At 46.3% G+C, this 24,257-nt stretch overlaps 1 protein-coding gene across 2 annotated transcripts in view; it reads left to right on the top strand.

Moving 5' to 3' along the window:
* The window catches only part of LMNB2 (lamin B2), a 250,862-nt gene extending 234,977 nt beyond the window's left edge, over positions 1-15,885 (top strand). For both annotated transcript variants that reach the window (XM_030220310.1, XM_030220309.1), the window contains one exon: positions 13,091-15,885. In XM_030220310.1, the coding sequence (XP_030076170.1) occupies positions 13,091-13,132 (42 nt within the window). In that variant the 3' untranslated portion in view covers positions 13,133-15,885. The remainder of the gene's footprint in view (positions 1-13,090) is intronic.
* Positions 15,886-24,257: the final 8,372 nt, after the last annotated feature.

Raw genomic sequence — 24,257 nt, 5'->3', positions numbered from 1 at the left:
TTGACTGGCTCCAGTTAAGCATAGCCACAGTAAAAGTATCCGTACCGGTTGGAGGGAGGTTAATGTTTTTTCACCAAAGGTGGCCTCTCATAACCTCCGACTGGTGGGTTCTTCAAATAGTCCGGTTAGGATTTACCCACATTCTGGAATACAAACCTCCAAATTGTCCACTGGGAGCTCATTCTTACAGCTCCCAGCACAAACAGGTACTTGCAGAGGAACTTTCCGCCCTTCTAAAGGCCCATGCGATTGAACCTGTTCCACCAGGGGAAGAAGGGCTGGGATTCTATTCCAGGTACTTCCTAGTGCAAAAGAAAAGGGTGGGGGGGGGGGGGGTGCGTCCCATCCTAGACCAAAGGGCCCTGAACAAATTCCTAGTCTGAGAAAAGTTCAGGATGGTTTCCCTCTGGGCACCCTTCTTCCCATGATTCAGGAAAGCTATGCTATTGGCTATGCTCTTGAAGGATGCTTACACACACATCTCTTTACTCCCAACTCACAGGAAGTATCTTCGATTTCGGTTGAGAACGCAGCACTTTCAGTACCGTGTACTTCCCTTCGGCCTGGCGTCTGTGCCCAGAGTGTTTACAAAGTGTATAGCAGTAGTTGCAGCATCGCTGCACAGACTAGGAGTGCATGTGTTTCCTTATCTCGATGATTGGCTGGTGAAGAGCACCTCGGAAGACGGTGCTCGGGAGTCCATGCGAATGACTATTCAGATGCTAGAGCTACTCCAAGTCCCATCTCACTCCTGTCCAAAAATTGGAGTTCATTGGAGCACTGCTGGACACGAAGACAGCTCGGGCTTATCTTCCCGAGACAAGGGCAGACAACCTCCTGTCCCTTGTGTCCACAGTTCAAGCGTCTGAGCAGATCACAGCTAGGCAGATGTTGAGACTTCTGGGCCACATGGCCTCAACAGTTCATGTCACTCCCATGGCACATCTTCATATGAGATCAGCTCAATGGACCCTAGCTTCCCAGTGGTATCAGGCTGTGGGGGATTTGGAGGATGTGATCGAACTCTCCACCGATTTTCGAAATTCTCTTCATTGGTGGACAATCCAGTCCAATTTGACCATGGGACGACCATTCCAAGATCCTTAGCCACAAAAAGTGCTGACGACGGATGCATCCCTCCTAGGGTGGGGAGCTCATGTAGATGGAAACAGATCTTCAGATCAACCTCCTGAAATTACAAGCGATCTGGAACGCTCTAAAGGTTTTCAGACATCATCTGTCCAACCAAATCATCTTAATTCAAAAAGACAATCAGGTTGCCATGTATTACACCAACAAGCAGGGGGGCACTGGATCTTGCCCTGTGTCAGGAAGCTGTTCAGATGTGGCTTTGGGCATGCCGTCACGGCATGTTTCTCCAAGCTACTTATCTGGCAGGTGTAAACAACAGTCTGGCCGACAGACTGAGCAGGGTAATGCAACCTCACGAGTGGTCACTGAATATCGGCGTACCCTCGGTGGATCATTTTGTCACTCAGATCAATCACAAGGTCCCTCAGTTTTGTTCCAGGTTTCAGGCCCACGACAGACTAGCATCAAATGCCTTTCTCCTTCATTGGGGAACAGGCCTTCTGTATGCGTATCCTCCCATACCTCTAGTAGGGAAGACTTTGCTGAAACTCAAGCAAGACCGCGGAACCATGATCCTGATTGCACCCTTCTGGCCGCGTCAGATTTGGTTCCCTCTTCTTTTGGAGTTGTCCTCTGAAGAACCGTGGAGATTGGAGTGTTTTCCAACCCTCGTCACTCAGAACGAGGGGTCGCTTCTACATCCCAACCTCCAGTCTCTGGCTCTCACGGCCTGGATGTTGAGAGCTTAGAGTTAGCCTCTTTGGGCCTTTCAGAGGGTGTCTCCCGAGTCTTGCTTCCAGGAAAGATTCCACAAAGAGGTGTTACTCTTTCAAATGGAGGAGGTTTGCCGTCTGGTGTGACAGCAAGGCCCTAGATCCTCTCTCTTGTCCTACACAGACCCTTCTTGAATACCTTCTACACTTGTCAGAGTCTGGTCTCAAGACAAACTCCGTAAGGGTTCACCTTAGTGCAATTAGTACTTATCATCGCCGTGTAGAGGGTAAGCCTATCTCTGGATAGCCTTTGGTTGTTCGCTTCATGAGAGGTTTGCTTTTGTCAAAGCCCCATGTCAGACCTCCACCAGTGTTATGGGATCTCAATGTCGTTCTCACCCAGCTGATGAAAGCACCTTTTGAGCCACTGAATTCCTGCCATCTGAAGTACTTGACCTGGAAGGTCATTTTTTTTGGTGGTTGTTACTTCAGCTCGTAGAATCAGTGAGCTTCAGGCCTTAGTAGTGGATGCACCTTATGCTAAGTTTCATCACAGCAGAATAGTCTTCCGAACGCACCCTAAGTTCCTGTCGACGGTGGTATTGGAGTTCCATCTGAACCAGTCAATTGTCTTGCCAACGTTTTTTCCCCCAACCTCATGCCCACCCTGGCGAAAGCAGCCTGCACACCTTGGACTGCAAGAGAGCATTGACCTTTTATGTGGAGCGGACAAAGCCCTTCAGACAGTCTGCCCAGCTGTTTGTTTCTTTTGATCCCAACAAGAGGGGAGTCACCATCGGAAAACGCACAGTCTCCAGTTGGCTAGCAGATTGCATATCTTTCACTTATGCCCAAGCTGGGCTGACTCTGGAGGGCCATGTCACGGCTCATAATGTTAGAGCCATGGCTGCATTGGTGGCTCACTTAAAGTCAGCCTCCATGGAAGAGATTTGCAAGGCTGCAATGTGATCATCAGTCCACACATTCGCATCTCACTACTGCCTTCAGCTGGATACCCGATGCGACAGTCGGTTTGGGCAGTCAGTGCTGCAAAATCTGTTTGGGGTTTAGAATCCAACTCCACCCCCCTAGGACCGTTTCATTCTGTTCCAGGCTGCACTCTCAGCTAGCTGTATATAGTTTCAGGTTAACCTATGTTATGTCCTTGCTGTTGCGAGGCCCAATTGACCAATGATCATTGTTTTGAGTGAGCCTGAATGCTAGAGATACCCCACGTGTGAGAATAAGCAGCCTGCTTGTCCTCGGAGAAAGCAAAGATACTTACCTGTAGCAGGTATTCTCTGAGGACAGCGGGCTGATTATTCTCACAATCCCTCCCACCTCCCCTTTGGCGTTGTTATTTGTTATGCTTTTTGATTTAACTGAGATACGCACTCACGCAGCGGGTGGGAAGTCAGTCCGCGCATGCACGCGCACCAGAAGACTCTAGAAAATCTTTTTTGTTTTTCTATGGCAAAATGCCGGTTCCTGGGCTTACGTGGACGATGTCGACCCATGTGTGAGAATAATCAGTCTGCTGTTCGCGGAGAATACTACTACTACTTGTCATTTCTAAAGCGCTACCAGACGTACGCAGCGCTGTACACTTGAACATGAAGAGAGAGTCCCTGCTCGACAGAGCTTACAATCTAATTAGGACAGACAAACAAGACAAACAAGAGATAAGGGAATATTAAAGTGAGGATGATAAAATAAGGGTTCAATACCTGCTACAAGTAAGTATCTTTTCTTTTCCATTCCCTCTTTCCTGTTTAACCCACAGCACTTCTTCCTTACCCCATATAGTAACATAGTCGATGACGGCAGATATGTGTCCTGCAATTCTATCACATTCATATTATTCTCAACATATAATGCCCTTTTTTCCTACACTGTCCTTCCTGAATGGATTATAGTTAGGTATAACTATATCCTAGTCATGGGTCTCCGTGACCATCACTAAATCCAAGTTGGCTTCTATCATTGCAGTCTCTAGATCTAGAAATTTGTTTCCCATACTATGGACATTGGTATACAAGGTTCTCCAGGTTTTACCTTTCCTATAAAGTTATTTGATGTCTTATTCTTCTGAGAGTTATTAATGACTTTGGGGCTTTTTTCACCAATCCCCAGCAAATTTAGTTTAAAGTCCTCTTTAGTACTTTGACCAGTCTGTTGTGAAAGACAGTTTGTCCCTTCCATGATAGATGGACACCATCACTGCTTAGTAGCTCTTGGAAAATCATCCCATGGTCTAAGAAACCGAAGCACTCATGTTGGCACCATCAATGCAGTCACACATTCAGTTCCAGAATGCAGTATTCCGTCCTTCGGCCTTTACCTTCAACAGGAAGGATCGATGAGAACACCGCTTGTGCACCTAAGTGCTTTACCCTCTGACCTGGAGCCATGAAGTCACATTTGATATGTTCAATAGGATACTTAGCAGTATCATTTGTACCAACATGGATGAGCAGCATAAGATAGTGGTCAATAGGCTTGATGAGTGTTGGCAAACTTTGTTACATCCCGAACCTTGGCACCAGGCAGACAGCACACCTCCCTGAACATCATGTCTGATTGGCAGATGAGTGCCTCTGGTACCCCTCAGAAGAGACTCGCCAACCACCACCACCACCACCTTTCATTTCTTGTTGGCCACTGATCCAGTGGTTTTGGGATTTTTGATCCTGTTCTTCAGATGTTTTCAGCTCTTCTACCTTCAGGACTGCAAACCGATTCTTCAGTTCAACAGAAGATAGAGTTGAGTTGATTTTGCTGGATTTGGTAATCTGTGTCCAGCTGTCCTTTTTCTTCACAAGATCTCTTCTCCCTTTGCTGGCGAACCCCAGTGTTTCAACATGCATCTCAGGGATGAATTTCTGGCTGTCACTGATGCTTCTTAATCTGGTTACCTCCTCTCTAGGGCTGGTCTTAGCAATAGTGGGGCCCTGTGCAAACCAGTTCAGTGGGCCCCCCCCTGCCCACCACCAAGACATAATTTATCAGAGTGTAAAAGGAGGTTTAAAGCTCTCGGAACCCCATCTTACCGCATACCTTGATGTGCATCCACCATGTTTCAGTAGAGAGTGGCAGACATTCTCCGAGGACAAGCAGGCTGCTTGTTCTCACTGATGGGTGACGTCCACGGCAGCCCCTCCAATCGGAAACTTCACTAGCAAAGTCCTTTGCTAGCCCTCGCGCGCCCGCGCGCACCGCGCATGCGCGGCCGTCTTCCCGCCCGAAACCGGCTCGAGCCGGCCAGTCTTCTTTTGTCCGCACTCGGTACGGTCGTGTTTTCGCCGTGTCGAGCCCCGGAAAGTCGACCTCGCGCGTCCAATTTATTTTGAGCGTGTTTTTTTCCTTCGGGAAAGTTTTCTCTTAGTCGGGAAGTGCTCCGGAAACCCCCCGCCGGGTTTCGTGTAAATCCTCCCCGTACTTCCAGCTTTTTGCCCCGGTAAGTTTTCTTTCGTCGTCGGGGTAGGCCTCTTTTTGGCCTCGGTCGAGATTTTTCTCCCTCTAAATTTTGGTGCTTCAAATTTCGCCATTTCGGCTTTTGATTTCGCCGGCGTGATTTTTCCGCCCATGACATCGAAGCCTTCCAGCGGCTTCAAGAAGTGCACCCAGTGCGCCCGGGTTATCTCGCTCACTGATCGACACTCGTCGTGTCTTCAGTGTCTGGGGGCCGAGCACCGCCCTCAGAACTGCAGTCTGTGTTCCCTGCTTCAAAGGCGGACTCAGGTAGCGAGACTAGCCCAGTGGAACGTGTTGTTCTCGGGCTCTTCGTCGGCATCGGCACCGGGATCTTCGAGTGCATCGACGTCGTCAGCGTCCAGACCATCTTCCTCGGCCGCCCCTGCATCGAGTGCATCGAGGCATCGGGCCTCTGCATCGGCGCCGAGACATCGGATAGCTGCATCGACGTCGGTGGTACCAGGACCTCGTCTGCTGATGTCGTCGGACGGTGGTGCATCGGGTGGAGTGCAGGTGAGGGCTGTCCATTCCCCTGCTGGTGGCGGTGAGCCCTCGGGTGGGTCTCCGCCTACCCTGAGGGCTCCTGCGGTACAGCCCCCCCGAGATCGACCTTCTTCAGTCTCGGCCCCGAGGAAGCGACGGATGGATTCGACGTCCTCGTCGGTGCCGGGGAGCTCCGGTGACATGCTTCGGAAGAAATCGAAGAAGCATCGACACCGGTCTCCTCCCCGTGTCAGCACCGAGAGCTCTGGGTCGCCGAGGGATTCGGCACCCAGCAGGCATCGGCACCGAGAGGACCGCTCACCCTCTGTTCAAGAGGTGTCGATGCGCTCCGCTCTGGACAGCCCGGAACAGCCTCCACGCCCGGAACAGGTACTGACGTCGACGCCTGCATCGACCTCTCAGCCTTTCTCTGCAGCCACTCTAAACGAGAGCCTCCGGGCCGTTCTCCCAGAGATTCTGGGAGAGCTGTTGCGCCCTACCCCTCCGGTACCGGCGGTGCTTGCGCCTCCGGTACCGTCGAGCGTGGCGCCGGCTGGCCCATCGCCCAGGTTGAGGTCCCCGACGTCGGTACCGCGTGCGGTGCCGACCGCGGCCACCTCCCAGGAAGGCTCCCCGACCAAGTCGGCGGAGGGAGCTTCGCCGATGCGGGCAAGGGAGTCTACCTCTCGACGCCCCCATCGTGGACGGGGTTCCACGGAGTCGAGCAGGGCGAGGTTGCAGACACAGGTCCGGGAACTCGTGTCTGACACCGAGGGTGAGGCCTCGTGGGAGGAAGAGGAAGATCCCAGATATTTCTCTGACGAGGAGTCTGAGGGTCTTCCGTCTGATCCCACTCCCTCTCCTGAGAGACAGCTTTCTCCTCCCGAGAGTCTGTCTTTCGCTTCCTTTGTCCGGGAGATGTCTACGGCCATCCCCTTCCCGGTGGTTGTGGAGGACGAGCCCAGGGCTGAAATGTTTGAGCTCCTGGACTATCCTTCTCCACCTAAGGAAGTGTCCACTGTTCCCTTGCACCATGTCCTGAAGAAGACATTGCTTGCGAACTGGACCAAGCCATTAACTAATCCCCACATTCCCAAGAAGATCGAGACCCAGAGCTGATGCGCACTCAGTTGCCTCATGACTCTGGAGTTGTGGATTTGGCCCTAAAGAAGGCTAAGAGTTCTAGGGAACATGCTTCGGCGCCCCCGGGCAAGGACGCTAGAACCTTAGACTCCTTTGGGAGGAAGGCCTACCATTCCTCTATGCTCGTGTCCAAGATCCAGTCCTACCAGCTCTACACGAGCATACACATGCGGAACAATGTGCGGCAGTTGGCGGGCTTGGTTGATGCTCTTCCCCCTGAGCAAGCCAAGCCTTTTCAGGAGGTGGTCAGGCAGCTGAAGGCGTGCAGAAAATTCCTGGCCAGAGGAGTTTATGACACTTTTGATGTTGCGTCCAGGGCCGCTGCTCAAGGTGTGGTGATGCGCAGGCTCTCATGGCTGCGTGCCGCCGACCTGGAGAATAGAATCCAGCAGCGGATTGCGGACTCGCCTTGCCGTGCGGATAACATTTTTGGCGAAAAAGTCGAACAGGTGGTAGAGTCTCTCCACCAGCGGGACACCGCATTCGACAAGTTCTCCCGCCGGCAGCCTTCAGCTTCTACCTCTACAGGTAGACGATTTTTCGGGGGAAGGAAGACTGTTCCCTATACTTCTGGCAAGCGTAGGTACAATCCTCCTTCCCGACAGCCTGCGGCCCAGGCTAAGCCCCAGTGCGCTCGCTCTCGTCAGCAGCGTGCGACTCAGCAAGGCCCCGCGGCTCCCCAGCAAAAGCAAGGGGCGAGCTTTTGACTGGCTCCAGCAGAGCATAGCCGACATCCAAGTGTCAGTGCCGGGCGACCTGCCTGTCGGAGGGAGGTTGAAAGCTTTTCACCAAAGGTGGCCTCTCATAACCTCCGATCAGTGGGTTCTCCAAATAGTCCGGCAAGGATACACCCTCAATTTGGCCTCAAAACCTCCAAATTGTCCTCCGGGAGCTCAGTCCTACAGCTTCCAGCACAAGCAGGTACTTGCAGAGGAACTCTCCGCCCTTCTCAGTGCCAATGCGGTCGAGCCCGTGCCATCCGGGCAAGAAGGGCTGGGATTCTATTCCAGGTACTTCCTTGTGGAAAAGAAAACAGGGGGGATGCGTCCCATCCTAGACCTAAGGGCCCTGAACAAATATCTCGTAAAAGAAAAGTTCAGGATGCTTTCCCTGGGCACCCTTCTCCCCATGATTCAGCAAAACGATTGGCTATGCTCTCTGGACTTGAAGGATGCCTACACACACATCCCGATACTGCCAGCTCACAGACAGTATCTGCGATTTCAGCTGGGCACACGCCACTTCCAGTACTGTGTACTACCCTTTGGGCTCGCCTCTGCGCCCAGGGTGTTCACAAAGTGCCTAGCTGTGGTAGCAGCGGCGCTTCGCAGGCTGGGGGTGCACGTGTTCCCATATCTCGACGATTGGCTGGTGAAGAACACATCCGAGGCAGGAGCCCTGCAGTCCATGCAGATGACTATTCGCCTCCTGGAGCTACTGGGGTTTGTGATAAATTACCCAAAGTCCCATCTTCTCCCAGTGCAGAAACTCGAATTCATCGGAGCCCTGCTGGATTCTCGGACGGCTCGCGCCTATCTCCCAGAGACGAGAGCCAACAACTTGTTGTCCCTCGTCTCGCGGGTTCGAGCGTCCCAGCAGATCACAGCTCGGCAGATGTTGAGATTGCTGGGCCACATGGCCTCCACAGTTCATGTGACTCCCATGGCCCGCCTTCACATGAGATCTGCTCAATGGACCCTAGCCTCCCAGTGGTATCAGGCCGCTGGGGGTCTAGAGGACGTGATCCACCTGTCCACGAGTTTTCTCGAATCCCTGTTTTGGTGGACGATTTGCTCCAATTTGACTCTGGGACGTCCCTTCCAAATTCCTCAGCCACAAAAAGTGCTGACCACGGATGCGTCTCTCCTGGGATGGGGAGCTCATGTCGATGGGCTTCACACCCAAGGAAGTTGGTCCCTCCAAGAACGCGATCTACAGATCAATCTTCTGGAGTTGCGAGCGATCTGGAACGCTCTGAAGGCTTTCAGAGATCGGCTGTCCCATCAAATTATCCAAATTCAGACAGACAATCAGGTTGCCATGTACTATGTCAACAAGCAGGGGGGCACCGGATCTCGCCCCCTGTGTCAGGAAGCCGTCAGCATGTGGCTCTGGGCTCGCCGTCAGGGCATGGTGCTCCAAGCCACATATCTGGCAGGCGTAAACAACAGTCTGGCCGACAGGTTGAGCAGGATTATGCAACCTCACGAGTGGTCGCTCAATTCCCGTGTGGTGCGACAGATCTTCCAGGCGTGGGGCACCCCCCTGGTGGATCTCTTCGCATCTCAAGTGAACCACAAGGTCCCTCAGTTCTGTTCCAGGCTTCAGGCCCACGGCAGACTGGCGTCGGATGCCTTCCTCCTGGATTGGGGGGAAGGTCTGCTGTATGCTTATCCTCCCATACCTCTGGTGGGGAAGACTTTGTTGAAACTCAAGCAAGACCGAGGCACCATGATTCTGATTGCTCCCTTTTGGCCGCGTCAGATCTGGTTCCCTCTTCTTCTGGAGTTATCCTCCGAAGAACCGTGGAGATTGGAGTGTTTTCCGACCCTCATCACGCAGGACGACGGGGCTCTTCTGCATCCCAACCTCCAGTCCCTGGCTCTCACGGCCTGGATGTTGAGGGCGTAGACTTTGCCTCTTTGGGTCTGCCAGAGGGTGTCTCCCGCATCTTGCTTGCTTCCAGGAAAGACTCCACTAAGAGAAGTTACTTCTTTCATTGGAGGAGGTTTGCCGTCTGGTGTGACAGCAAGGCCCTAGATCCTCGCTCTTGTCCTACACAGACCCTGCTTGAATACCTTCTGCACTTGTCTGAGTCTGGTCTCAAGACCAACTCCGTAAGGGTTCACCTTAGTGCAATCAGTGCATACCATTACCAAGTGGAAGGTAAGCCGATCTCAGGACAGCCTTTAGTTGTTCGCTTCATGAGAGGTTTGCTTTTGTCAAAGCCCCCTGTCAAGCCTCCTACAGTGTCATGGGATCTCAATGTCGTTCTCACCCAGCTGATGAAACCTCCTTTTGAGCCACTGAATTCCTGCCATCCGAAGTACTTGACCTGGAAGGTCATTTTCTTGGTGGCAGTTACTTCGGCTCGTAGAGTCAGCGAGCTTCAGGCCCTGGTAGCCCAGGCCCCTTACACCAAATTTCATCACAACAGAGTAGTCCTCCGCACTCACCCTAAGTTTCTGCCAAAGGTCGTGTCGGAGTTCCATCTGAACCAGTCAATTGTCTTGCCAACATTCTTTCCCCGTCCTCATTCCTGCCCTGCTGAACGTCAGCTGCACACATTGGACTGCAAGAGAGCATTGGCCTTCTACCTGGAGCGGACACAGCCCACCAGACAGTCCGCCCAATTGTTTGTTTCTTTTCACCCCAATAGGAGGGGAGTGGCTGTAGGGAAACGCACCATATCCAATTGGCTAGCAGATTGCATTTCCTTCACTTACGCCCAGGCGGGGCTGGCTCTTGAGGGTCATGTCACGGCTCATAATGTTAGAGCCATGGCTGCGTCGGTAGCCCACTTGAAGTCAGCCTCCATTGAAGAAATTTGCAAAGCTGTGACGTGGTCATCTGTCCACACATTCACATCTCATTACTGCCTGCAGCAGGATACCCGACGCGACAGTCGGTTCGGGCAGTCAGTTCTTCAGAACCTGTTTGGGCTTTAGGATCCAACTCCACCCCCCGAGGGCCCTGTTTGTTCTGTTCCAGGCTGCTCTCTCAGTTAGTTGGTAAATTTTTTAGGTCAATCTCAGTTATGTCCTCGCCGTTGCGAGGCCCAATTGACCAATGTTTGTTGTTTTGAGTGAGCCTGGGGGCTAGGGATACCCCATCAGTGAGAACAAGCAGCCTGCTTGTCCTCGGAGAAAGCGAATGCTACATACCTGTAGAAGGTATTCTCCGAGGACAGCAGGCTGATTGTTCTCACAAACCCGCCCGCCTCCCCTTTGGAGTTGAGTCTTCCCTTGAAGTGTATTGTCTTGCTACATACTGGACTGGCCGGCTCGAGCCGGTTTCGGGCGGGAAGACGGCCGCGCATGCGCGGTGCGCGCGGGCGCGCGAGGGCTAGCAAAGGACTTTGCTAGTGAAGTTTCCGATTGGAGGGGCTGCCGTGGACGTCACCCATCAGTGAGAACAATCAGCCTGCTGTCCTCGGAGAATACCTTCTACAGGTATGTAGCATTCGCTGTGGCAGCGATTTTCATATCCCTTCAGCTACCGAGCCCAGAGTCTCCTCGCTGCTGCATCCTGCCCTTGAGAAAGCAGGAAGTAACATCAAAAGGGGGTGGGTCACAGCAGCGAAGGAGATCTGGATGCACATTAAAGTACGGAGCAAGGATGTGTTCCGAGATAGAAGGACAGACATGCCAGAGATGTGGGGCCCCTAGGAGCACGGGGCCCTGTGCGACCGCACCTGTCGCCCCTGCCTAAGACCGGCCCTACTCCTCTCAATTCTTGTACTTCATTCATGAGGGATTCAATGTGCATACATTTATCACAGGGAACCAGATCCTTGTCTTGGAATAATTCAGTCTGGACAAAGGCAGAAGCTGCAATAGGAGCAGCAGCTTTAGGGGCAAGATGTTTCTTTGCCATACTTTGAGTATAGGAGGTTTATGTACCTCTGGATAAAGAGAAATGCCTACCAAAGCTCCAACCCTATTCTTTTTTTCACCGGTTTTGTAAGTTACAGAAGCAGGTAGTTTTTACTGTAAGAACCTATTCAGATTTGCTTTGTGTGTGTAGTTCAGTGTACATCCTTGCCTGTTGGGATATACAGTGATTTAGCTTTATTATAAACTAGTAAAAGAGGCCCGTTTCAGAGCAAATGAAACGGGCGCTAGCAAGGTTTTCGTCGCCAACACCCCCCCCCCCCCCCCCCCTCCATGGCCAACCCCTTCGTTGTTCTACCATTGCTCTGCCCCCAACGTCATGACATTTGACGCGAGGGCGGGGCCCGGAGCGATTCCCCCCGCCTCCCTGCGTCCCTCCCTGCCAACCCCTTCATTGTTCTGCCATTGCTCCGCCCTCGAGGGCGGGGCCCGGAGCGATTTTGGTGGCTTCACCACCACGAACCTTCACCTTTTTGAAGGAAGTCAGGGCTTGGCTTCAGTGACGTCAGTGTCCTCAGAACATTGAGGGTGAGTTTTATTATAGTAGATATCCTTCTACTTAGGGTACTTTATAAACCTGTGTTACTTATATATACTTTAATTATGTATCTATAGATCTATATATGTTAAGAGATTCTTTAAAGCAGGAAAAGCACCTGGTAAAAAGCAGAAAGCTGAAGACTCACTGTAGTGAAATGATTTGCTCTCAGAAATGACTGTAATTTGGAGACAGACAGTGGATTAGGCAAACTATATATGAAATGTCACCCTTGGAGTGGGTGGGTCTAAACAACCACAGACTTGTAGAAGGGTTAGCAGTGAAACCTATCTCCAAATGCTATACCAAACCACCTTACTACACCTGTGTTTTGAAACAAAAGCCTGCCTCCAAGATCAGGTAACTGCTTTGGGGGGATGGGTCAGAAGGCTAATACAAATAACTTTTAAAGTCGCAAAGGCACAGCTATATCAGAAATTAAACAGTTTTAATATAGCATGAGCAGGACACAACATACAGGTAAAAACAAGCGAATCGCAGAGGTTTAATAGTTTTAGATAGTAAGCAGTGCACAAGAGATAGTGAAAGACAAGTTTGAATTCCCTTTCTTTTCTTTTTTAATACAGGAAAGTATAGAGAAATGGAGCAGAAATCCAGGAGTTCAGTCAGATAAATATCCAACACTGGGCAGACTGGATATGCTGTATTGTCTTTCTGCCACTGTTTTCTCTGTTTCTATAAAGACTGCCCTAGGAAAAGAAATAATATCTCCCCGGTACCAAGCAGTCACTGGACCACCTTCTCTGTGTAGGAAATGTGGATGGGATAAAGAGTTCCCTGAGGTGGGGGGTTGTACCTTTTGAATCTGGTTCTAGGGTAGTGTGCTACAATATACCTGGAAGTGTTAGACATGTCAGCTGTGGGGAGTGGGACTGATGTACTAATAGCTGCTGCTGGGTGATGCTTCTAATCAGCCCAAGCAGAGGTGTAATATGCCTGCTGGAGATAGGGAAATAGAAATATTGTCATGGGAGATGATGTATTTAACCCTGTCTCTGCTTATCTCTCTGCAGGGGGATCCCAGAACTACATCCCGAGGCTGCTTTGTCATGTAAAAAGAAAAATACTATCTGACCATGCCTTTTTTTTTTTTTTTTTTTAATTTTTTTTATCATGTTATTTCCAGAGCCACTGAAAACTATTTTTGTACACGTTGGGTCACTTTCTAAGTTTTATTCTTCCTTACATTTTTGTAGAAATTTTTTAATCCAGAAAACTGGCAAAATTTTTGAAATAGTCTCTTGTTCCTCCCCACCCCACCACCACACCTTAGAAACACTATTAGAATGGGCCATGCTATTTTTCCATAGTGCTATTGTCTTGTAAATTCCAGGCCTGTAAGTAGCTTGAATGTATATACCATGAGAGAGCAGACTTCAGAGTGCAGTCTTGGAGCGAAGCACTAGATTCTCCCTAATTAAAAATGTAGTGCTTAGTGTTGGATTTTTTCAACCTTCTAGTACAGGGCCAAGCATGGGCAAGCTCTTCCATCCTTCCCTTTATCCGCAGCGCAGGCAGCTATAGTGCAAGCTTCCCCCTTCTCCATCCCCTGTTGTCATAGCATGTGCAAAATGTAGTGTGAACTTCACTTACAGAGCAGGTAACCAGGTGCCTGTGTATCAGATTTGTAGATTAGCTCAGTTTTCTCCCCTTCTCCAATCTTTGCATTCTCTGTTAATTGCCTGTGTGTGTCAGTGGCAGTAAAGCTGGCTTTCGATGCTTTATCCCAGGATTTGTCTCATTGTAACAAGTATATGCGCTGAATTTGAGCATTGTCTATGCTTGGTCTTGATTCAAGCCCACACTCCTGAGTTCTGTTTCTATGCTGTTCTGCAAAGGCTATAAGCATTTGGAGGTTTTAGTGGCTTTTTTTCAGGTTCCCTGAAAAATTATTTAGACTGACAGTTATAACCTGTTGCGTTTTAGTAGTTTTAATACTAGCTTTGCTGTAAATGCAAGCAGGGTAGGAAAGGAACTAATATTCTATCTGCCCTCTTCTGTTAGAAGAAGCCATTGATACAAATTTCCCTAAAATCCCCTACCTTCAGAAAAAAAAAACCTTTAATATTGGGGAGGGGGGAACTCCATATGGCAACTGAATACAATTGTGAGTTAGTCTTCTTGGACTCCCTTGAGGAGCTCTCCTGTCCATCACATGCACTTCTAAAGACATATTGGCAGGAATACTACAAATTTCTTCACACCCTCTGATGATCTGATTGGTCCATATTGGCTATAGTGTCCGAGCTAGCTTCAGACACCACAGGGCCCAGTCAGATCCCAGCATCTACAGTGTAATGCTTTTTATCCAGCCATCACTGCTGTACTGTGCCTGGAAGAAAAAGTTAAATTTGCAACAAGAGCCTACGGTCTTGCTGAGTGCATTCTGAATGGACTTCAGTCTGCCAGAGCTGAACACAGTATGTCAACCTGGGCCTGAATGATCCAACTGTGTAATAAATCAAGATCATCGATAAGTCACTGTAGCCTGTTGTCCCTGCCCTGCTTGAGTAGACTTAGTGAAATCATGCTATGTATGTAAAGTATATCTTGCTGATACTGTTTCTAAGACCTACAACAACTTTCTTAATTAGCTGAATGTTTTATTTTGCTTGGTGGTTTTTAAAGACTGTAATCAGGGAAAAATTTACCTTTCGTAATGAGACCTTCCCAACTGCTGAACTCATATTTTCCCTCACTAACTTACGTTAAAACCTAACCCTACAGAAATATATTTATAAGCATATATGTTTAATACTTTTATTTTACACTGGGCCAGTATATTGATCGATTATACAAAGTATTTGTTTTGTAATGCAAAAAAAAAAAGTGTGTAGTGCTGATTCCATGCTTGATTCAGTGATCTACACTGGAAGGTCATGTTTAACATGAACTTCAATCCTTCTGAGCCATAGTATTCCACACCCCTGCTGTATTTGGGTTGGATAGAGGTGTGTCTTGCTGTTGTGTTAGGAGCCACTTTAGGTCTCAAGAAACCAGGTTAGCATTTAGAGCAGGCTTGTCCAAGTTCAGCTCTTGAGGTTGCAAACAGGTCAGGTTTTCAAGATATCCCCAATGAATATATGAAAAATATTTGCATGCCCACGTTATCCATTGTGTGCAGATCTCTCTCATGAATGTTCATTAATGATATCCTGCAAACCAGGGCTGTTTTCTCAAGGACTGAATTTGAACAAGCCTGATTAAGGGTATCCAAATCTCTAATTTCCTGGAGGCCGAGTTAAAAGGTGGACAGGTGAATTAAACTCCCAGGCAATGCCACTACTTCCTTGTGAGCTTGTGTGCAAGGCAGCATGCAACTAAGAGATGTTTCTCATGTTTTTTGTACAGATTAGTGATAAAAAATCCCTCTGCCAAGAAAAAAAAGTTGTGTATAAGAATTCATTTTTGCTATGTGTTTCCACTAGTTTGTACACTTAGAGGTTAATTTTATACAGGGTGCCTAGGTTAATAGATGCAGGATTGCACTTGTTTTTTTGCCTGTTAACCTGTGTATCCTTATAATGCTAGCTCAACTTCTGCAGAAATTGCAACTAGATTGAAGGCATGGACAGTGTGCCTGCCCGAGAGCAGTTCTAAATGTATGGGTCTTCGTGTGTATTTTATAAAGCACATATATAAGTTGCCACTCTACCCAAATGTTGCCCCTGGCCACACCTATTGTACATGGTGGCTTTCACCATGTGTACTTTTGGGCATGATATGAGCCATTTACACAGGAAAATAAAATTACCATCTACAAGCTGGAGTGGAGGAGTAGCCTAGTGGTTAGTGCAGTGGACTTTGATCCTGGAGAACTGGGTTCGATTCCCACTGCAGCTCCTTGTGACTGTGGGCAAGTCACTTAACCCTCCATTGCCCCAGGTACAAAGTAAGTACCTGAATATATATAAACCACTTTGAATGTAGTTGCAAAATACCACAGAAGGGTGGTATATTAAGTCCCATTTCCCTTTCCCCCTTTAATCAATATAAAATTCTTCAATGTGCAGGAAGTAAAATTGTCACGATGAGTTGTCCAGGTATGATAAAAGACTTGAATTTGATTTCCAGTGTTGGGGCTTCTGCAAGAGAATGTTTACAGCCATGAAGTTGAGTTTCAGCCTTTGATTAAGAGTGATACGTCCATAAAAAAATTATTAGTCAGGTAGGCTTCGGAAAAGCCTTTTCTTATTCCTCAGAATGAGCTGTAAAAAAAATGCATCTACCTTTGGAGATCTGTTGGGTACTTGTGACCCAAACTGACCCACTGTCAGAAGGAGGATTCTGGGCACAATGGCCCTCGGTCTGACCCAACTTGGCTTTTCTTATATTTTCATAACACTGGCCAGAATTAGGATATACATGGAGAGGGTTTGCCTGAAGACCATCATTAGAATGACTGGACTAGGTGGGGAAGATGTATGTGTAAAAAAAAAAAAAAAATTACCTTGGGTTGTTTGGAAATGAAGGTTCATAATGTCTTAACTCAATAGAGACCAGTTTTGAATGAACTGGAATCCCACAGGAGGAAAAACTGCTAGATCCCTTAAAAAAAAAGGTACATGCTGTATACCTATAGAGGCAGTGCATATATAAAATAATTCCTAGTCCTTGCTAGAACAGTCATATATTATTAGAGAGAAACTCGGGAAGCAACTTCTGGCCATAGCATGCAAGACACTTTTAGACTACTGAATTCACCCACTGGATTGCTTGGAGCATCAACTGTGCACGCTGCTGCTTCTTTGCCTGGCTGTGCACCTGTGAACTGGTATGAAAAGTAAAGCAGTGTAACATTTGTTCAGTTTAAGCAGCCTGTAGCATTTTTTTTTCCTGTTGGAATCTGGAGGCTCAGTTTCCTATCCTGATATTTGTTTTGGGGGGGAAGGGGGTGATGTCTACATTGCACTGTTTTCAGCTGCGCAAAATTGTGATTGAGGCCTGCACATACTTGTAGGTGGGAAATAAGTAGTTGATACCAGAGCATACCTTTGCCACTATATACATAATTTGTACAGATTTTCTAGGGGGAAAGCAGCAAAATATATTCTGATATTTGGCTTCCATTGCCAGCTTCATCCCTTTTCATTTTTACCATTTGGACAATGTGTTCAGTTGTATAAACTGAGTCTACAAAAAAGGTTTTTTATTATATCTTTTTTAAGCAGTAGTACTAGCAAAAAAACATTTTAGGGCTAAAAATGTACAAGAAATTTTATTTTACAAGACTTTAAGCTGCACAGGGACTCTCTGCTGGCAGCAGAGGGAATTTTGTGCTACTGGAAACCCAACACCCTGGTCAGATTCCAAGCCTTACAAAAGAAAAACAGGTCCACTGCATCATAAACAGATTGAAGCTGTCAAGATCCTTTTGTTTTATCTTTTCCTTTAGAGAGCTTGGTGCTCAGTTTGAAAGCTCCTCCTCTTCCATATCCACCATAATTGTCAGTAAATTAGAGTTGTATGTTTGCTGAAGGATGGGAGGATTAAGGTTGAGTATAACTGGGATTAAAAACAGATAAATGTCTAGAACAGAACAGTAATAGTTGTGAGGCTGACATCTTTTTATTCTGGGTATGAGCAGGAATTCTCCATTAGGATCTGCCAGATATTTTCAAGTGATCTGGATTGGCCACCATCAGAGACAGGATTCTGATCTCGATGGACCATTAGTCTGGCCCAGCATGTCACTTGTTATATTTTGCTGAGTGCTGATCCACACCACATCAGAGCCCAACATAGATATGGAGCTGAACTTGAGAGGGGACTTAAGTTGTTCCCCCTGCTCCCCCCTCCCTTAGGCAAATAGGTGAATCCATTTGTGGCAAATGCTGTAATGAGAAAAATGCAATAGGACAAAAAAGATGGAACATAAGGATAAGGCCACCTCAAATTGAGCTCAGCATCTCTGTGCAGGAAGCAGGCTTAGCTTCAGAGCATAAGGAATAAAGAATGGTCCTATTGTTGCCATTTTATTTGCCTCTGAGAATTCACAGCTGTGCTCCCAGAATACACCAGGGGTTCTCAGCCCAGTCTTAGGGACACAGCAAGCCAGACTGGTTTTCCACACTGAATATACCTGAGATAAATTTGCATGCAGTGTTTCCATTGTATGCAAGCCTGTCTCATGAGTATCCTGAAAATCTGATTGGGTGTGTCGTGAGGACTGGGTTGAGAACACCTGATCCAGACTAAGGTTTTTTTGTTTTGTTTTGTTTTTTGCTATGAGTGGTAAATTTTTGCACTTACTGTGCTTTTAACAGTAAAAACAAACATTCAGTTAAGTGCAAAGGCTGTGTGCTGTTTGGGGTGTGGCCATTATATTCCCTGCAGTGAACACACAGATACATTCTTTATCATGCTTTAAGTTCATCCAAGGTGTAATTGTACCTATAACTACACAAATGACAGTGGGCAGTAAGTGTGCGTTAACTGAAATGTGTAGTCTATGCCCAGTCTCCATCCATAACCTACCCATTTCCCACCCCCAACACAACATATAGTGAATGTGTGAATTAACACACATTAACTGTCATGCCAGCACAGTAAGATATCATGCTTGTGCGCTAACAGCGCATTCTAATTCACGCATTAGTTCCTTAGTGCACTTTAGTAAACATGCCCCAAATTTCTCTGAATATAGCAACTGTGATACCAAATTGTTTTAGTTAAGCACACATATATTATATTTCTTTATATATATAATCTCACCTTCAAGATTCTAACTAAAAACAGGGTTCCTGTAATATGTTTTTCTTTCCTTTTTTTCTTTTTCTTAATTTACATTTTAATTCAGAACAGACTTCTAGTTGAAAGGAAAAAATAGAGTTGTGAAAAGCAGTAAGTGGAAGGTTGAGCTTAAAATAATGGAATCTGAGACCAAATATAAACTAATAAAAACTGCCACAGAGAGTTTCAAGCCGTAAGAAACAAATTATGGCTTTGCCCTGAAATATGATTCCCTTAAATTACTCTCAAATAATGTAAAGATATATATATTTTTTTTTCTTAATGGTATAATATGATATTTACATTTAATTTTCAGTCTTAAATACCTTTCTTGAAATGCTACTGTCTAGAGAAAAATTATGTCCATTCAAAGGAATTTGTTCAAAGAACACATATTATATTTTAACTTGGATGTTAGAACTGCAGTGTTACCTAGTGTCCCATGTTGTGACTGATCCAAAGAACTTGTTTGTAAAAAAAAAAAAAAAAAAATTGTTTGTGGAAGTTTTGACTGCTTGTCCCTGATATCAGCCTGAGTTTGGGAAAAACCATGATAAAGGAAAATGGTCCAAAATGTTCCTTGAAGAGAAAAGATTTTATGACCATCTTTTTCTCTGATCTTTGTTCTTGTTTTTTTTTTTTTTTTTTTTTTTTTTTTTCCTGGCTGGTATTTGGCAGGTAATGCTCTTCCCTCTGCTAGAAATGAGTATTGCAGGCAGGACTGTTACATTGAAGGCCATGTTCCTTAGCTGCTTGATGTCTGCTGTTCAGAGCTGTTCATGAAAACTGGGCACTAGAAAGATTACCTGTTGACATTAAACTTCAAGGAAGTTTTGGGAGCCTGTGATAACACTTTGTGTTAGGGTGACAGATGGACAATGTCATTTGACATCCAACTGATCGCACACTAAGGTTACTTAGCAATAAACTGTTTTTAGACAAGCCAGGCACACACTTAGAAAATGCTAAACCCTCTTTTCATAATGAGGATAAATTGTTGATTTCAAGTGTAAATAAGGTGTCCTGTGCATAATTCACAGATCATTCCTGACAAGGTTACAACTTATATGGAATATGTAGTTCATATAGCTAATGAAGTTTCAAGAACTGTCATGAATGTTTAGAATTTGGAAGAGGAATGTAAAATTGTTGGAGACATACTTCGATTGTACTGAATCTGTTATCTAGACTTTACCATTTCAGTGCTTGTTTAAAGTAGTTATGCATGCCAGATGTCTCTTAGTGATTTGTAAGATACATTTTATGACTGGAAACCTTTTTTGTACAACACACTTCAATAAATGGTTTGCATTTTATATGAGCTTTCTTGTGTCTCTTCCTCTGGAGTCATGCTCAGAAGTGAAGGTACTTCAGGGTCTTTTGTCAGTAAGCCAATGTGCCAATCCTATCTGGAGCAGTAAGATCCAAGGGGTTATAATAAAGTAGACTGCATGCAGGAAGGCTTGCTTCTACCACTAGGTGCAGGCCCATAATAAGTAGCTCATTCTAACCATCATGCCCGGCCGAAGGTGGAATAACATGATTCAGGTATCTCATGGAGGAAAGGGGGAGTAGGAGGAGTAGGCTCTTGAGCAACACCAGAAGTGCAATTGAATACGCTGAGCTTTTTTCCTGCATCAGCAGTGGATTACAATTGTAGCAGAAGCCTTGCTTTCATTCTCTTTGAGCTTAATATTCGTATACATATCACAAGATGTCATCCTTCTTTGATTGACTCCTGAAGAAGGCGTCTATAGCGCCGAAACACGGCTGTGTTGAGTGTATATTTAAATAAAGAGATTGTTCCTATCTACGTCACCTACTGGTGTTGCTCAAGAGCCTACTCCTCCTACTCCCCCTTTCCTCAGATTCTACTTTTTGTAGGAATTTGTGTACCTCCACCCTTGTGGTGGTTTGGCTTGCCTGCTCAGGTATCTCATGACACAGGCACAAAAGCCAACTGCACAACCCCACAACTGGACTTTACATTCCAAAATAGCACAGCTTGCTTGCCATGCTGAAGTACAGCATCCAAATGCTCTTCTTATTCTAAAGTCTTTTAATCCATAAAAACACAAGATGTTGACAAATCAGGACCCGTTTGTGCACCCAGTCTATTTCTTTTACTTTATTGTACAGGCACAAATTCTGTTCTCTTAGGTTTTCTTATTGCCACTGATACCTCTTTTGCTACTGATCTGCACTTACTACCTCTACTGAAAATCTGTTCCACTATCTGTGAAAGTTTTCTCATATACCTTTTATAATATTCTGGTAGTCCCCCATGTCTGTCTTAGGATATGCTATGGTCTGATACCCTGCCCTCCCTATACTGTTCTTCTAGACTGTATCTTTAGATCATTTGGTCTCTGGCCATAGGAGCCAACTTTTCAAAATTATTGGGGGTGCTAAGCCCAGTGGAAATAACCCCTCCCTGGACACATACAAGGAATTTTCTCAATAATTGGGGGTGCTCAAGCACCCATAGAGTCGACTCCTATGTTTCTGGCCCCTTGTTTTAGGTGGCCCTCTTTTGAAATGCCTGCCCCTTATTTTATATCCTTTTTTAGATGTGGTTTCCAGAGTGATAGTTATTGGTCTGTGGTGGAGTTTTGCCACAAATCTGAATTTCTTTAAAAGGGACGAAATCCTAATAACTTATTTCTGAGTACTAGGAAAGGGTAGTTGCTTACCTGTAACAGTGATTCTCCTTGGACGGTGAATCACTAGCCACACAGCTGAAGTGACTCCTTTCTTATGTCACTGCCTCAGCCTTCCCGTAGCATGCTCCTACCTTCCCACCAGTGTATACAGTAGAACCTCTCTTTACACCCCTCAGATGATAATGTAGCTAGTGTGAACTTTGGGAGGGAGAGTATGAGTGGCCAGATTATCCACCATCCAAGGAGAATCACCGTTACAGGTAAGCAACTACCCTTTCCATGGACGGTTGGATTATCTAGCCACACCGCTGAATACTCTCAAGCTTATACAGGTTACAGTCAATAATAGTTACAATGTTTAAAAAGAAAAAAAAACTTACTGGAACCTGTGAAGAAGAGAGAACTGCTCTGCCAAAAAGCTGGGCCTCTGCTGGAGCTGCATTGATGCAATAATATCTGGCAAACGTCTGAATCAATGACCATGTAGCTGCCCTACAGATGTCCACTAAGGCAGTTCAATGAAGATGATAGTAGGTATAGAGTGTACTTGATGAGCTGTAACATGGTATAAAATCTGAGTTTAAAATATCAGAATGTTTGTAACAATAAATGCACTGAGCAATCCAGCTTGATAAGGTGGACTTTGAGACTGATGAGAATTATTCAACGATAAGGAGAGTTGAGATGATCTATTATCATAGGCAGTCAAGCTAAATACATGTGTAAAGCTCTAGCACAGTCCAAGGTATGATGAAGCCTATGTTAAGTTTTCCATGCAATATATTGAAAGTCTACAGTCTCAAAAGGTGGAAGCATGAGAGCTGATATTACCAAATTGAGGTCCCATGCTACAACGAGTGGACAACTTGGTGGTTTCACATGAAGAAGACACCATAGATATCACTTTATGACAGGATGCTGAACAACAAAAAAGTCATCAATTGCATCGTGAAATAAGAAAAGTGCAGCTAAGTTCACCTTGAGTGAGGAATGTGCCAAACCACTGTTTAATAGATGCAACAGATAACAATTAACAGGATTAAGAGAATGTTTACTACACCAAGTGGAAAAGTAATGCCACTTCGCCATATAAGACTTGAGTCTTTTTGAGCCACCATAAGGATGGAAAGTACTGCTGGTGAAAACAAGACAGGACTTGCTGTACCGAATACAGTACACTCCGTTTAAGTGCATGTCAGATAAGCGCATGCTCTGTTTAACTGCATGCCGTACTTCGGTCCCATTTTTGGCACCATCAATTTCTATGGGGACAAACTTTGGTTTAGCGCACCACTGATAAGTGCAAGGTTTGCTTATATGCATGGTTCAAGACCGCTCCTCTGCAGGAAAGACTCCGCATAAGCACGTGCATGGAATATGGAAGCTGATTAGTGCATGACAACCGAGATTTCAAATTTACTGCCACAGGCAGAATAAATGAAAGAATGTTGTTAGGGCGTACACCGGGGTCGTCGTCGCAGTGGAACTGTAAGACTTTAACACTGGCTGAACGAATAGAAGTTCTTAAAAAATTAGAAAACAAAGTCAAGCATCTATTGCTAAAGAATATGGTGTCAATCCCAGTCAAATTTCACGTGTCTTGAAGTAGAAAGACCAGCTTCTGGAAGAATGGCAAAACACTACAAATCCGCAATGGAAACGAAAACGGGCGGGAAAAGCTGAGGAGGTAGAAGGTTCTCTTTGGTGGTTTTCTCGAGTCAGGAGCAGACAGTTTCCTGACAGTGGTCCACTGCTTATGGAGAAAGCTAACCAGCTAGCAGAAAGTATTGGACGAACTGAATTCAAAGCCACTGTTGGATGGTTGGAAAGATGGAAGGAGAGGAACAGCATAAAATTCAAGAAACAGCATGGTGAGAAACGAGACGCTGATGACTTTGGTGCTGAAAATTGGGTTGTTTCAGTTCTTCTTACCATCTTGAATGAGTTTGCACCTCGTGACATTTTCAATGCTGACGAAAATGGTCTCTACTGGAGAGCGATTCTTGATGAAATACTTGCATTCAAACATGCCGAAACTACTGGAGGTAAAACACCGAAGGACCGACTGACAATCCACCTTTGCTGCAGTATGGATGGGAGTGAGAAGTTGGAACACCTCGTCATTGGAAAGAGCGAACAGCCCCAGTGCTTCAAGAAAGTTAAGTGACTTCCTGTATCATACGAGGCTAACACAAATTCATGGATGATGGGGGAAATTTGGAAGCAGTGCCTAAAGAAGTTAGACACTAGAATGCGGGCACAAAAGCGTAAGATTTTGCTGCTTTGTGGTAATTGTGCTGCACACAGGGATGATGTCAGGCTGTCTAACGTCAAGGTGGTCTTCCTGCCACCAAACACTACCTCTCTGATCCAACCTATGGATCAGGGCATAATAGCCAATTTCAAACAACATTATCGGGCTCTTGTGCTACGTCGTCTGATGAGCGTTATGGATGACCAGACTGCAAAGGATAAACATGCTGTTGAACTGGCTCGTAATCTATCACTGTTGGATTCCCTACATATGCAGAAAGAAGCCTGGAATCATGTTACACAGGCAACCATTGTGAACTGCTACAAGCGGGCAAGTTTGTTAAGGATGTGGAGAGGGACGAAACAGACGCAGCTGTTGCAAACGCATCAGAGGAAGAGGTTATTGACATCCCAGCCGGTGTTACTGAAGAGGAGTTCCATCGCTACTTAGCTGTTGATTACGATCTACAAACAGTGAAGACAGCACTGATGTCGAGATACGCGCCTACCCGCATGCAACAACGGCTGATGA

This window comes from Microcaecilia unicolor, chromosome 11 (assembly GCF_901765095.1).
Source record: "Microcaecilia unicolor chromosome 11, aMicUni1.1, whole genome shotgun sequence".
In the NCBI taxonomy this organism is placed as follows: Eukaryota; Metazoa; Chordata; class Amphibia; order Gymnophiona; family Siphonopidae; genus Microcaecilia; species Microcaecilia unicolor.
Note: the sequence above shows the minus strand (reverse complement) of the source record. Positions and strands in the feature narration are given on the sequence as shown.